Consider the following 12,064-nt stretch of genomic DNA (forward strand, 5'->3'; position numbering starts at 1 on the left):
TATATATATATATGTATAAAATAAATATTTTATGTATTGTTGGGGTGTAATCTATTAAGAGACAGCTAGCAACCCATTATTTCATGCAGCCCCTACTATATTTCTTGAATAAAATTTTATTTTTGTATAATAACTTTTCATATAAATAGAAATACAAAATTGCAATGAATCACGTTAGATAACTTCAAAAAAATAGAAGTTGATATTTCAAATTAAGAAAATGTTAAACTTACTCTTTAACAATGAGGGTGAGAAGTTTAAGAGTAATAACTTTATACTAGGAAATGGTGAATTTTTATTTGGAAAAGTAATTGACTTAGTTTCTAAATAAATATTTATTTGGATTTAAGGTCTTATCTTCAATCTTTAGTGCAAGGTTAATGTATACTTTATACTTCGTTTTTTTAATACAATTCATGAATTAATCGGTGGATAACTACCCAACTTTTTCTTACCTTAAGATGATGAGCAGGTAATCACTTTTACACATATACATAAAGTAAAAATATCATCTTATTATATAAGATAAAAATGTTAAATCATATTACATTTTTCTCTTATTTTGAATGTACTTATCTCTACCTTAATGAAGAGAATCCAAACTCCTTTACTGAACTTAGAACTTTATATAACACAAGATCTAGTAATTGGTTGAATCAACATTCACAACTAAATTAGCTATTCACTCTTCTTTCATTCTTCTCCACAGAAATGGCTTCCAAATCCTTTCTTCTTCTTCTTCTCATTTTTCTTATGTTGGTTGCTACAAAGGTATAATTCACTTACTCATCATTTGTACAAACCCACAAAGAAAGTGAACTAAAATTATTAATCTTGGTTGAAGTGTCTTAACTTAAAAATCCAACCTTTTTTAATGTCTTCATGCAGGTTTCTTCCTATGATGAAGATCTCAAGATTGAGGTATATATGATCACACAACTCTTCAATTACAACATTTTTTAGAATTTGATATATATACCATGTTAATATAAAGGTTTATACATGATCAGTATATCATACACCGTTTATTTGAATTACTTCATTTTAAGAGTTTAATAATGATTAAAAGTGAACGATTCTCGACTTCTAATTTCTTATAGCAGGATAGCATTTTCTTTACACTTCACTATTTACCAAAATATATATATATATATATATGGAAATTAATATGAGAATATCGATACTCTTATTCAAAATATGATATTTTTAATTATTTCAAAGTTGTAAACCATTTTCTCCAACAATGTTGCCTATTTTGACAGTGAAATTTTGTTTAATTTTTCCATGTAATTTAAAATACCGAACCTTTATAAGATAGCTAAGAATAATGTGGTTATTGTTGTAGGTGAACTATGCAAAACCTTTGGTTGCAGTGCCACCAGTAAAGTCACCACCACCACCTCCGGTGGTGAGAGTTGTTTCTCCTCCTCCGGTGAAGGCACCACCAACTAATCCTTCACCACCACCACCACCTGTGAAAGCACAGCCACCAGTTACTCCAGCTCCACCACCAGCAACTCCTACAGTGAAGTCAAATAAGGGTAAGTCTGTCCTACACGTTCCTCACATCTATTTGTTTAATAATTAAATTTTAACTTAAATATATTTTTGCTTACCAATCACAAGCCTATAGCACATAGAATGACACAAAGTGTGATACATCAAATGTATACCTCTGATAAAACATGTCATGCTGAATGAACCTATTCAAATATCAATACCAAATTTTGGACATTAGTGGGATGTTCGATAAAATATTAATTCCTTTTTATATGATATTTATTTTGTTTTTAATATATTAAATATTATCAACTACATATGTGAAAGAAGAAGTACTCACTTGTTCAAAAATTTATTTTTGATGTTTATATTTTATTATCATATTAGATATATCTTGATCATATATAAAATCAAGATAAATTATATGAATTTCTCAAAATTTACCTTTATTTACTTAAGCACATTTTCAAACCTAATTTAATTGTTATTCTTAATTTTTCTCTCTCCATTTTTTAAAGCATTACTCTAATTAATTATTCTATTAATAACTTTTCTATTCCAATTTTTGAAATCATATTATGGTGAGAAAGTAATTGTGTAAATAAATGAAAATTTGATAGAGATATTTTAATTAAAATATATTTAATTTTAATATCATAATTGATTTTTTAAACTGTGTATATAACGTTAAAAATAAATAAAAAATATGATCTGGTAAACGATGCTAAACGTGAAAATAAGCAAATCAGTACATGACATATAAATAGAAACAAAATTTTCTTGAAAATAACAAATAAATAGAAATGAAAGTAGTATCATTTTGCATGTATTTTAAGATGTTAATGCTATATAAAGTAGTGAGAAATAAAAATAAGTGTATACATTATCACACATGATATAAATAGTGTTCAAATAACAAAATCCATCTAGATAAATGTAGAACCTTCTTCAATCACCTTGTATAAGTAATTTTTACCACTTTTCAAGCCATAGTTTTTCTTCAAATTCAGTAAATTTTGACTTCAACTTTATATTTTTTACTAATTAATCTAATTAATAATACCAACAAGCGTTGATTCAAGTGGTACATGCTTGATCCCCTTAAGCAAGGTTTCGAATTCGAATCATGTAGATAAAAAATGCCCACTGATAAAGTTAGTCTCACATACCTGTAGATGTTTTCGGCTCGGACAGGATTGCCTCCAGTGCGAGGATACATGTGGGATACGAAACAAAATCTAATCTAATAATGTTGAAGTGAGTGAATTAATCAAAGTTTATTTATTGATTTTGATGTACAGATTGTATTCCACTTTGTGGTTATAGATGTAAATTGCACTCAAGGAAACAAGTGTGTCTGAGAGCATGTGTGACATGTTGTGAACGCTGCAAATGTGTCCCCCCAGGAACTTATGGTAACCGTGACAAATGTGGCAAATGTTACACTGACATGTTAACCCATGGTAATAGACCCAAATGCCCTTAGATGCATCGGCACGATAATATCTATGTATTGTTAGTGTAAATTTTCTTATATTGTTATTACATTATTCATTATTCGTATTAATAATAGTTAACATATGAATGATGAACGATGTTATAACGATATAAAAACTCTTATAATATTGATGCATAGGTTTTGATATTAGTAATAGTGGTGGTTAAGTTTGAATTACTATGTGGTTACATTTTTGAGTATTTAATAATTGAGTTATGAGCTAGCATTAAAGTATACACGTTATCGTGTTGATGATAAATTAGTAGTGAGAAGTTCAACACTCTTTGTGTTGTTTATGAGATCGATGTATTTAGGAATTGAAGAAATTAATATTCAATATATAATTAATAGTATATGAGGAGGTATTGCTATATATCTAAATTATTGAGATTCTATCTAGAATACACTGTGATCAAATATAATGTTCATAAAAGTATGACACCCCTTATTCTTTTAGCTTTTAAATTGAGTTAAATTCACCAACAATCACAAAATTATTGAGATTCTATATGTAACACACAATAATTAAATTCAGTGCTTATAAAAATACAACATTTTTTATTAATTGAGTACAAAAAATCCACAAAATAATTGAGATTCTATATGTAATACACAATAATTAAATTATGTGCTTATAAAAATACAACGTTTTTTATATTATTACTCGGGTAGATTTTTAATTTAAGTTAGAGTTAACATATTATCCACAAAACACCAACGAACGTTGGTTCAAGTGGTACATGCTTGATTTCCCTTAAGCAAGAACTTCAATTCAAGTGGTACATGCATGATTCCCCTTAAGTAAGAACCTGAGTTCGAGTCTGGTGGGAAATATTATCACAAAATGACCTAAATTCCTAATCAAAGAATCGATTACTTATTGACCCGTGTAATGTAATTGCACATAGTATAAACAAGAGGAGTAATATTATATGTATTATTAAAAAAAATAACAAATTCTTTTATAAGAAATCAAATTATTTTTATTTACTTTTATTCTCTACATGTATCTTGTAAAATTTGTTTAAAAGTAGATGACAATTAAAAATAGCCACAAATTATCAAAATAACATTATTTAAAGACCTAGATATACTATATATTTTTATACATGTTCTTTTTTTAAACTCATGTTTCTCTTTTTGAGATTAAATCATGTATGGGTTCAATGTATTTTATTTGTCCTTTTTCTTGGCTTGATTCAAGCATGGGGTCACATATATTAGACCATATGCAATGACAGTGTAAAATTTTTATACTATTAGCACATCATATACTATTGATTTGTAATATTTTTGTTTAAAAGTCAATACTAGCTAACATATGAATGGTGAAAATTTACTGATAGCGTAAAAACACTTATATTGTCCACCTTTTAATGAAAGATTTAAGAACAACCTATGAATATATATCTATACTCTTTCCAAAATAAATAACTAAAACAGATAAAACATTCTAATCTTTCCAAAACAAACTGTAGATTTTATCAAATAAAAGGATTTCAGGTGCAGGTTTGAGTTAAGAGAAGGTGTAAGTAATTTACTTAGATTGAAAATTGCTTAACAAGCTAGTCGATATGTTTTTTGGTACTACCAAAGATATCCCCTCACTATTTGGGTAAGGAACTAACCCTTTTTGGGTATGTGACCGTCCATCCCAACAAGTGTCACTCCCAGGAGTCGAACCTTTGACTTTTTGGTCATCCTAAGGATCTAGCGGGACTTTACACTAGTAGACCAACGCCTTATTGGTAATGCGAATAAAAAAATAGGGACAAGAAATGAAAAAAAGGAACATAGTGAATAAACCCAAAGTATCATATATCAAAGTCATTAAAGCCATTAGCATAACCAAGAGACAGAATGTATATAAATGTATTCCAAAATGGGAAAAAAAAACATAGGAAATGCATTGCATAGGCATAACCAAACCTCATATGACAAAGAACAACAAAGCTAAGCAGTTTCTGTTGCTGGTTGGGTTACTCCATGCTTCACCAACAGCTTAGTCAGGTTCTCCGAGGAACAAACTTGATACTTCACTTTTCCGGAAGGTGAAAGGAAAACCTCTGCAAGTTCAAGTTTATCTGAGGTTAGACTTGTGCTGTCCATAGTTTTACTCAATACCTTCAATGCGAGTTGAACAGCTTCTTCCCTCGAGATCTCATCTTTGTAATCCTGTTTTAGTATCGACTGCGCTGCCTGATTGTTTGCACCGATAGCTGCAGCTTTCCAACCACCATAATTTCCACTAGGGTCGCTCATGTACAGTTGGAAGCCAAAATTTTTGTCCCATCCGGCGAAAAGGAATGAGACTCCGAATGGCCGAAGACCACCGAATTGTGTGTACCCTTGCTTAGTATCACAAAGAGATTGAACCAATTGCTCAACAGGCATAGGCTCTTGGTAAGCGAGTGTGTAGCGTTGGGCTTGGACCCTAGCCGTATTGATTAGGATGTTGGCATCAGACATAATCCCAGCCACAGCACATGCAACATGATCATCGATCTTGTACATTTTCTCAGTGGAAGTTGAGGTCTGTAGCAACTTGGATGTGACCTTCTTTTCCCCGACCAGAACAACACCATCTTTAGATAAGATGCCAATTGCAGTTCCAGCATTACCTATGGCTTCCATTGCATACTCCACTTGGTAAAGACGTCCTTCAGGGGAGAATATTGTTGTTCGGCTATCATATCTTCGAGACATATTGATCTGCGATTTATTTCCAAGAAAACACAGACATAGAGAGGAATGAATCAAGTATTCCCAAGTTGAAAGAAAATAAAAAATCTTAGGAAAAGTTTGAAATAATGCACTCGTGCAGAAGAAAAAAATAACTGCCTGCACAGTGATTTTAATTTTTAACTATAATACATTGGCTTGAAATGTCTTAAATGAGCACTTCGATGGACTATTCTTTCTCTCCTACATGGTAAAGTGTTTTATCAAGGGTTCCTTTTCCGAAAATTTCCCAAGAATTGTCTTTTTTATATTTTTATCTCTCCATAGTAGAATGCTCATTAGAAAAATTATAAAGTAAAAAATAGATTAAAACAAAGTGGGAAACTGAATTGCAGAGACAATGGACTAATCTCTGACTCTACCCACCTTAGAGTTCCTAGTTTGAAACTCTGATTTGAAGATAAAATTGGCATTAGACAAACAATATTTATGTAGCATACTAGCATTTGATAGACACATTAGGAGCATAACAGAACATGAGTTGCGGTAAAGAGTGGGACATTTTAACTAAAAGGAGTGGAACCAAAGAGAACAAAACATAACATTCCATCATATTCTGTTCTGCCCGCATACCAATCACTACCTTAAGTATAAGACAATAACATAAAGATGTTAGTTCGAAGACACATATATAACAAGCGATGTTAGTCACATGACCATACATTCACATAATAATACAACTCGGATTCTGTACCATTCATCTTAGAGACAATTTGTCAATTCATCTAGCCCAAACAGCTAAACATGCAGTTGAGAGTTGTGACATTTTGAAGCCGCAAGGGTTATAGCTTAGCTTTTTTTTTTCTCTACTAAAAGTAAACACATTAATTTTGAAATGTCTTAAATGAAAAGTGAATACTCAAATTCATAGTTCAGAAAAAAATGTACCTCCCAATTTAGGAGGCGTATAGAAGAACTTATAAGAGATTACTTGGGCTAACGAGAACACTACGGAAATAAACTTATGAAAATAGAGTAAAACCTTCTTATAAGCTCTTATTTCAACAAGCTTATGAAAATAAGCTCTTTTTAGCTTATTTAAGACAAACATCATTGAATAAGCAATTAACTAAGATGTTTATCCAAATACACCCCGTCTTTAATCTCTGAGAAATGATAAATCAATAAAAATACCAACATTGTCATGAAAATTCTCAAATACAGGTCAAATTAGTCCTAATGGAACTAGTTTGACCATAAATTGAGATTCTTAGGACCAAATTGGAAATCTTCATTTCTCACAGACTATTTCCGATGACAAATTTTCCCCGGGGGGGCTTGGGTATTTACTCCCACATGAATTACACAAATCAATATCAAAATAGATGACAGTAACGTATAAGACTATAAGGCCTAACTTAGCCACTCTAAAAATGCTCATGATCCAGCAAATTCTGATAAAGGTGCATACTCATTATCATAACCACTACACACAAACAACAATAACAACAACGAAGCCTTATTCGTAACCACATCGGCATAATGTTTTATCATAAATCATGTTCATTAACAAATGATTTCTAAATCTTCCTATGTATATATGATGTTAATTGCGCAAACAACAAGGAAGGTAAAAAAATTAATTTTTTTAACAAACCCAGTGCATGAATTTAATGGAAAAGTGGGTGAGTACAATCAAGTTGTAGTAAATCACAGTTTAATGAGTGGTAGTGAACCCTATTCAAAAAGTAAGGAAATTAAGATGGAGATAACGATAACATAGAGAGATAGAGAGAGAAAGTGTAAAGGAGAATTATTAAGTAACACGAAAAACTCACCGGAGCTGAAGAATACAGAGATTGCGATCAAGAACGAAGAGAGAGAGAGAGAATTAGGGCACTAATGTGTGGAATGAAGAGTTGAACCACGGGAATGTTGAAGGGAAGTAAAACGCACCGTTTCGTTTTACACAAGTTATCTTCAAGGAGGATTATTTAATAAAAAAGTACTAAAATTATTCTTTTAATAATACTTATGATTTTTTTTTATTTTTGATAAATAAATTTTATTAACAAACAAGAAATACAACTTAAAGAGCAATATACAAAGCAAGGCTCTAATGGATGCTCAAAGTTGATGATTGGATTCCTAAGAGTGACACTTGTTGAAAGGTACAATTACGAATCTCGGAAGAGATTAATTCTTTACCAAAAATTAAACATTTGTATGTTGTATGACTGCCCCTCGACCCTCCCAACATGTGTTTCGCTTTCAAAAATTGAACATTTAACCCTTTTATTGTTCTTACAGATCTTTATACTAGTAGATCAATGCTTTGGTGATTATTGCTATTAGTTTAAGAAAACAATAAAATAAATGGTCTTATATTCTATGACATGGTATATAAAATGAGTTGAAACAATGAATTGTGGGACAGATTTAACCCTTTAAGTTGTTTTTTTAATCTGTCCTGGAACCAACTCATTATTATATGGGAGGTGTAGTAGCTTTAGTTTTAAATTGCAGTTATGATCGTTGATCGTAACTTTGCGATTATATTGTATTTACTGTAATTACGAACAAACATAAGGAAATGCCGCCATAGCAGCCACCATCTTGATCATGGCATGGTTGTGAAAATCATCAAGACGACAAAGTTGCATTGGTAATGAATAGAATGATATTAGCCTAAAGGCCAAGAACACAAAATATCTTAAGACAAACATGAACATTCCTATACGAAATGAATGCATTGATTGATAGGTCACTCAGTTAGGTTGTTCTTTTCACCCTTGTTTCTTTGAACTATTAAATTTCAGCATTTACCGGTTGAGTTTAAAATCTATGCACTGACAGTGTAAAGTTTTTTACACCGTCAGCACGTCATCCATCATTCGTTTGTATTACTTTTGTTTGAAAGTCAATAATAGTTAATAAATCAATGGTAGATAATTTACTGACAGTGTAATATACATATTAAAACCTTATTTGTTATGTAGTTTTCCTTATTATTGTAAGCAAGTTAAAAAGAGCTGCATTTGGGAATAATAAGCAGTAAAAAAATGAAGTGATGTAATGAATGTGATTTGTAATACAATATAGGTAAAATAATGAGAGAGGGTAAAAGTAAAAAAAAATACATGTGGTCTTGGGTATATATATATACAAATACCTACATATTATTGAACCTTTCTTTTTCACTTGTCATTCAAAAGATACAGATTGTAACAAATAATTTAAATCACAATAGTCTGTTACATATTTACTATTGATTCTTTAATCTCATCCAAGGTAATAGTCTGCAAGGCAAGAAATGTTGCATTTCATTAAGACAAGAAAATATATTTTAAGCAAAATTTGAATATAGATGTGCTAAGTCAAGATCAAGGAGAAAAAAGAAAGTCAATTATGACTAACACAACATAGAAAACTAGCTGCTAGGGGTGAGCAAGACCCGACCCTACCAACTCAACCGGTTTGGCCCGATCATGATCGGATTTAAATAAGGTCGGGTCTCATTAGATCTAGGGTTGAGTTCGGGTTCAAAAATTAGACCCAGATAATATTTAGGATCGGTAGGGGACAAGCATGACCCAACCCGACTCAACTTGTCCCATAGTCACTCACTATCATGTTTGTATGTGTATCTATTCAATTGTGTATAGAGTGATGACATCTCTTTAGTATAAAGTAATATTGATTCTCTAATTTTTTCATCATATATATATATATGATTAATAATATATATACATATATCATTTCATATGTCAAATTACATATCTATAATAATAAGTAAAACATTGAGAAGACTTTATCTTGAAGAGGTACATTATATTTAATCGGGTCTAGGGTCGGGTTCAGGTTCAAAGGTTGTCCTAGTCAATATTTGGGACCAGGTTAGCTTCGGGTCTAAGTTTAAAAGAATGACCCTAACAACATTTAGGGTCGGGTAAGGCTTACCCATGCTCACCCCTAGTTGCAACATGAGGGACAAAATCAAAATTTGAAAAAATTGAATGAAAGAATTACCTGTTCTTGGCCAGCAAAATCATTGTCAGGAGTGAGAAAGAGCATGCAATGGCACTCCTTCCTGCCAAAGTACCAAAGAAAATCACAATGAGGTTATTAAAGGAAATCTAGGTGGGGCAATTTGGGGCATAACTAAGAAGTTTCATAAAATAAACTTCCTTGATCCACATTTCTTGACAAACCACAAAAACAAAAAGTGAGTAAGGGATTTTATAGCACAAAAATAGTCCGGTAGAGTTCTGAACACTACGGTATTACTCCCGATATCTAGAGTTTCAGATTACGATGCTTTTGACCAAAATATTAACTAGGAAAAGGAGTCGGTGTTTGGGTCGCACCATATAACGGTGACATTGATGTGGTGGTGGCGGCGGCAGTGGTGTTTCATTGTGGGAATACATGGGGAAAATCCTGCATTATCTTATCCTGTTCATTTCTAATCCAGCTCCCCCATGAGATAGAAAATAGTCAAATATAATGGTGAACACGATACGGTAGGCAACAGGATAATCCGATCCCCTATCCTATCACGCTAGCTCAACAAACTCTGGGTTGTAATAGAATAGGACAAACTATCATATCTTGTCTCTCTTATCCTGTCAAGAATGATATGAGTCGTTTTCGGTAACTTATCGATACGATCCTAAATACACTAATTTAAACAAACATATACTTGTCGTAAAACTGGGTCCAAAATCGTAGAAGGCATGTATATTTGAGTAGTTATAAAGATGTCCCTACCTCTCTCTCATGGGAACACATGGGCAGTTCCAAAATCCCTGTGAAGCCTCAGCAGCTTTATCATCATAATGCCTAAAACAATGATTCAGAGATTAGAAAGCTAGAAGGCATTAATACTAATCGAACTTTCGTTAAAGCTACACTTGTGGAGTTAAAGGATGAAGAAAAAATATTCTGGGCGACGAGAAGTTAAAAGAACAAGTATATACCGGCAAGGGCAAAGCGGTGCACCCAATGAATCTTTATGGTCAGCCAACCCCTGTTTCAAAATGGAAATAATAAAAGGATAAAACATTAACACTCATTGTATAGTCTTCAATTGTGCAGATTATAGCTTAGAAAGATGAACTTATGGACTGAACCGTAATCAATCTTACCATATAACTTTTCCACAGTCAACTTTATATAAGTAAGAATTGGCACATTGCAGGAACAGCCCAATGTATATACAGGCCAAAGCAAATTCTAAGGTAAACCTTTATAATTGAATTAAGATAAGCTATATTATAATCTGCTAATATATTTTACCCGAAAAATAGTATGTCTCTTTTTCCTGAGAAGAGAATATAGCAATTAGCAATATTTTTTGGGTTCTAGCATCCTAAAGTATTAAACATAAGACCCTTTCTTTTAGGAAACAATATTAGCATATAAACTGTGAGTAGAATGTACCTTAATGACAACAGAAGTGACTCCCTTGTCGACACAAAAATATGTTCCCGACTTCCGGGCATATTGCTCTGAGAATTTCCTCATAATTTCAACATTTTTATCTGATGGTTCCACTGCAAGAACAAGCAAATTACAATCTCGTTATTAACAAATCACCAAAATTACAAGTACAATCATCACAATATCTCCACCATTTTCGGTTGCCATATGACTCTTAAGTAACATGATTTACGATAGAGCATTATGACATCGTTTGATTCATGTAGCCGACCCCACCTAGTAAGATAAAGACTTGGCCGTTGTTGTATACGGCTCTCAAGTCTTAACTAAATTATAATCTTAACCATTCCTTGTTCACGGGACATTTGGACTAGGTTACAAAAAGCTTATTTGGACTTTATACAAACAGCTTATGAAAATAGCTCATTAACATCTTATAAGCTCTTTTTTACCTTATTTCAATTATCTTTTCAAAAAATCTTGTGAAAATAAGTGATCATATAACTCTTGATTAAATTGTAAGCTTTTGAACTTATGAAAATAGCTTTTGAAAATAGATTATTACGTTACTATAAGCTCTCTTAACTTATTTCAATAAACTTATCAGACAAGCTTTTGAAAATAAGCTCTTTTTAGCTTATTTCACACATAAACACTAAATTAAGTTTTTTACCCAAACATAATGGGATTGTAAAGATTTCAAACTTGATAAACAGAAGAGTTATATAAAAACCCAATTGGTAATTGTAATCAAAATCAATTGCAGTACTAAGAAAAAGAAAATGGGAAAAAATATAGCATTGGAAATTTACCTTGGGCTCGAATGGCGGAGAAATTGCGGTGGCGCCGGAGATGGGTTACGGCGGAGGAAGGAATAGCGACGGCGAAGGTGGAAGCTTGTAAAGTCATCATTTTTTTTCTGGGAATAATGGTTTTTTTTGT

At 31.9% G+C, this 12,064-nt stretch overlaps 3 protein-coding genes across 3 annotated transcripts; 1 reads left to right on the forward strand and 2 right to left on the reverse strand.

The window, feature by feature from the left end:
* LOC109347300 (gibberellin-regulated protein 14-like) lies at positions 626 to 2,996 on the forward strand. The gene is made up of 4 exons (XM_019587048.1): positions 626 to 771; positions 889 to 921; positions 1,346 to 1,541; positions 2,802 to 2,996. Exons 1-4 carry the CDS (start codon positions 712 to 714, stop codon positions 2,984 to 2,986), a joined length of 474 nt encoding a protein of 157 aa, XP_019442593.1. The 5' UTR covers positions 626 to 711; the 3' UTR covers positions 2,987 to 2,996.
* Positions 4,824 to 7,657, reverse strand: LOC109347299 (proteasome subunit alpha type-4-A-like). The gene is made up of 2 exons (XM_019587047.1): positions 7,519 to 7,657; positions 4,824 to 5,710 (listed from the first exon to the last, which is right to left on the reverse strand). Exon 2 carries the CDS (start codon positions 5,702 to 5,704, stop codon positions 4,952 to 4,954), a length of 753 nt encoding a protein of 250 aa, XP_019442592.1. The 5' UTR covers positions 5,705 to 5,710; positions 7,519 to 7,657; the 3' UTR covers positions 4,824 to 4,951.
* Positions 8,840 to 12,064, reverse strand: LOC109347304 (ferredoxin-thioredoxin reductase catalytic chain, chloroplastic-like). The gene is made up of 6 exons (XM_019587051.1): positions 11,935 to 12,064; positions 11,123 to 11,235; positions 10,660 to 10,709; positions 10,451 to 10,522; positions 9,710 to 9,770; positions 8,840 to 8,979 (listed from the first exon to the last, which is right to left on the reverse strand). Exons 1-6 carry the CDS (start codon positions 12,032 to 12,034, stop codon positions 8,935 to 8,937), a joined length of 441 nt encoding a protein of 146 aa, XP_019442596.1. The 5' UTR covers positions 12,035 to 12,064; the 3' UTR covers positions 8,840 to 8,934.

The sequence above is a fragment of the Lupinus angustifolius genome, chromosome LG05, assembly GCF_001865875.1.
Source record: "Lupinus angustifolius cultivar Tanjil chromosome LG05, LupAngTanjil_v1.0, whole genome shotgun sequence".
Taxonomy (NCBI): Eukaryota; Viridiplantae; Streptophyta; class Magnoliopsida; order Fabales; family Fabaceae; genus Lupinus; species Lupinus angustifolius.

What these genes read in the sequence shown, in the direction of transcription:
- LOC109347300 (XM_019587048.1), top strand. Translation starts at nt 712, where the DNA reads ATGGCTTCCAAATCCTTTCTTCTTCTTCTTCTCATTTTTCTTATGTTG. An exon ending in ATGAAGATCTCAAGATTGAG is followed by an intron (nt 922 to 1,345) that starts GTATATATGATC and finishes TTATTGTTGTAG; the next exon opens with GTGAACTATGCAAAACCTTT. An exon ending in TACAGTGAAGTCAAATAAGG is followed by an intron (nt 1,542 to 2,801) that starts GTAAGTCTGTCC and finishes TTTGATGTACAG; the next exon opens with ATTGTATTCCACTTTGTGGT.
- LOC109347299 (XM_019587047.1), bottom strand. Translation starts at nt 5,704, where the DNA reads ATGTCTCGAAGATATGATAGCCGAACAACAATATTCTCCCCTGAAGGA.
- LOC109347304 (XM_019587051.1), bottom strand. Translation starts at nt 12,034, where the DNA reads ATGATGACTTTACAAGCTTCCACCTTCGCCGTCGCTATTCCTTCCTCC. An exon ending in TCACTTCTGTTGTCATTAAG is followed by an intron (nt 10,710 to 11,122) that starts GTACATTCTACT and finishes ATTTTGAAACAG; the next exon opens with GGGTTGGCTGACCATAAAGA. An exon ending in GCACCGCTTTGCCCTTGCCG is followed by an intron (nt 10,523 to 10,659) that starts GTATATACTTGT and finishes TCATTGTTTTAG; the next exon opens with GCATTATGATGATAAAGCTG.